Source organism: Ostrea edulis, chromosome 3 (assembly GCF_947568905.1).
Source record: "Ostrea edulis chromosome 3, xbOstEdul1.1, whole genome shotgun sequence".
Classification (NCBI taxonomy): domain Eukaryota; kingdom Metazoa; phylum Mollusca; class Bivalvia; order Ostreida; family Ostreidae; genus Ostrea; species Ostrea edulis.
In genome coordinates this window covers 71,811,179-71,813,178 of record NC_079166.1, presented here as the reverse complement: position 1 = coordinate 71,813,178, position 2,000 = coordinate 71,811,179, and the positions used below count along the sequence as shown (strand labels likewise).

The 2,000-nt window shown below is 37.8% G+C and overlaps 1 protein-coding gene across 1 annotated transcript; it reads left to right on the top strand.

The window, feature by feature from the left end:
• Positions 1-626: 626 nt before the first annotated feature.
• Positions 627-1,773, top strand: LOC130052798 (uncharacterized). Its single transcript, XM_056158797.1, has 2 exons — positions 627-1,189; positions 1,304-1,773. The coding sequence occupies exons 1-2, from the start codon at positions 685-687 to the stop codon at positions 1,747-1,749; spliced, it is 951 nt and encodes a 316-aa protein (XP_056014772.1). The 5' UTR covers positions 627-684; the 3' UTR covers positions 1,750-1,773.
• The last annotated feature ends 227 nt before the right edge of the window (positions 1,774-2,000 follow it).

The following is a 2,000-nucleotide window of genomic DNA, read 5'->3' as shown; positions in this document are numbered from 1 at the left end:
GTAGGCAATTTATCCCACCTCTGGTATATTCAGGAGTCCGTGTTTGCCCAAATCGCCATTCTTTATACGAGTTATATTATGAGACTAATCACTGTTCGTTATCCTCAACATTCACTTTCACATTCACTTTATTCCCCTATCATCACCCCACCCTACCCCTCTTGACCATGATTTGCACAAACTTGGATCTACTCTATCTCATGAAGCGTTTATTTAAATTTCCACTTTTCTTGCCCAGTGATTTTAAATATTTTTTCTACATACTCACATGTAAAATTTTATCCCCTTATTGTGGCTACACCCTACCTCAGGGGCATGTTGTCAACAACCTCAAATCTGCACTATTATCAGGAAGTTTTCATGTAAATTTTAACTTTTCTGGCTCAGGTTCGTAAGAAGATTTTTAAATGACCTCACCATATTTTTGCAACTTCGTGATTATATCTCTTTTAAAGAGGACCTAGTATTGTGATTTAGTACCAATGGTTCAGGAAGATGTCTTGAACTTTGTAAATTTCATTTCATAAAATCAAAAATTGTTTGATTTGAAGTGCGAGAAATAATTATTTTTCTGAATTTGCTTCTTATAACAATCTCAAGAATAAGGTTATCTATTCACCATTAGCAAGAGGTGAAAATCCGTTGATAAGAAATACAGGAAGAATATTTTCCCCAGTGCATAAAATGGCGATCGTTACAGCACTTTGTGTTTTAGTACTCCTATTGTGTGGTCCTCTCGTTGATGGCCAGGATTTGGAAATACCAGACTGGAAGGCGATGGTGAAGAAGTTAAACGAACTCCAAAACGTCGTCAACATTCAGAGAGATCAGATTTCCCTTTTAGAGACGAGGAACAAAATGACAGACATGGAAGAATTACATTACCTCCGAGATACCGTCAATAACCAAAACAAACGTATTTCCATGTTGGAGAAGAGATACCAGGACTTAGAAAATATCGTGACTACCCAAGCCAAGAAAATTGCGAGGCAGACAGAACTTGGAGATGAAAAGTCAACACAGATTTCCGAATTGCAGAATAGAAAAAGTATCTGTGAAAAACGAAATAGAAGCATACACAGCCGTTTGACAAAATTGATTAAATTCATGAAAGGTAGGAAAGACACAATGGCAACGTTTCACTCTGAGGACAACGCCAAGAAACAGATGAAAAGCTTGATAAGAAAAGGTATGATTCAAATAATTTCGTTATAATTTTTCACGTTACACATGTTGATTTCTGTTAATTATTGTCACCGGTACATGTAAAATTACACTGACGTTGTACTACTTCTATCTGTAGGACGACAGCTACTCCCTGACACTGGAGCTTCATCCGTTGATACCAACGCTGCCGCCTTTTATGCTTATCTCTCAAAGGATTTTATTTCTCCAGGAGGACATAATATTTTGACATTCGATACCGTGATCACAAATAAAGGAAATGCCTACCACCCCACCTCTGGTACGTTTATTGCTCCCCGGTCTGGTCTCTACGTGTTTACCTGGACAATTAGAATGTTTGGAGAATCTCACCATTCAACTGAACTTTTGGTCAACAACAATGTTGCTGGCGTCACACACTTTAATTCAGCCAATCTCGTAGACGGTAGTGTTTCAGGCATTGTTGTCGTGCATGTCAACCAGGGAGATGGTGTGCTTCTTAAAACAGCTGCATCCTTCAATGCTGGATCGATAAATAGCGATCATAACGGAAGGTCATCTTTTGCTGGATGGGCTTTAATGTAATATCAAGAATAAAGATCATATCTCGATATGCGTTAACTGTTCTTTGGAAAAATATTACTTTTAGTGAATGCAAAATTCGAAAGACGTGTATATGTAGGTATAAAAGGAGATGTTTTTTGCACTCGATGACACTAATATGATAACAGTAAAGTAATCATTTTTCTGGGGATTTGATTTTCGCTGTGTTTCTGGTATGGACTTACCCACGATTTTAAACCATTCATGGACAGGAGGACTGAACGGTGAGAAGG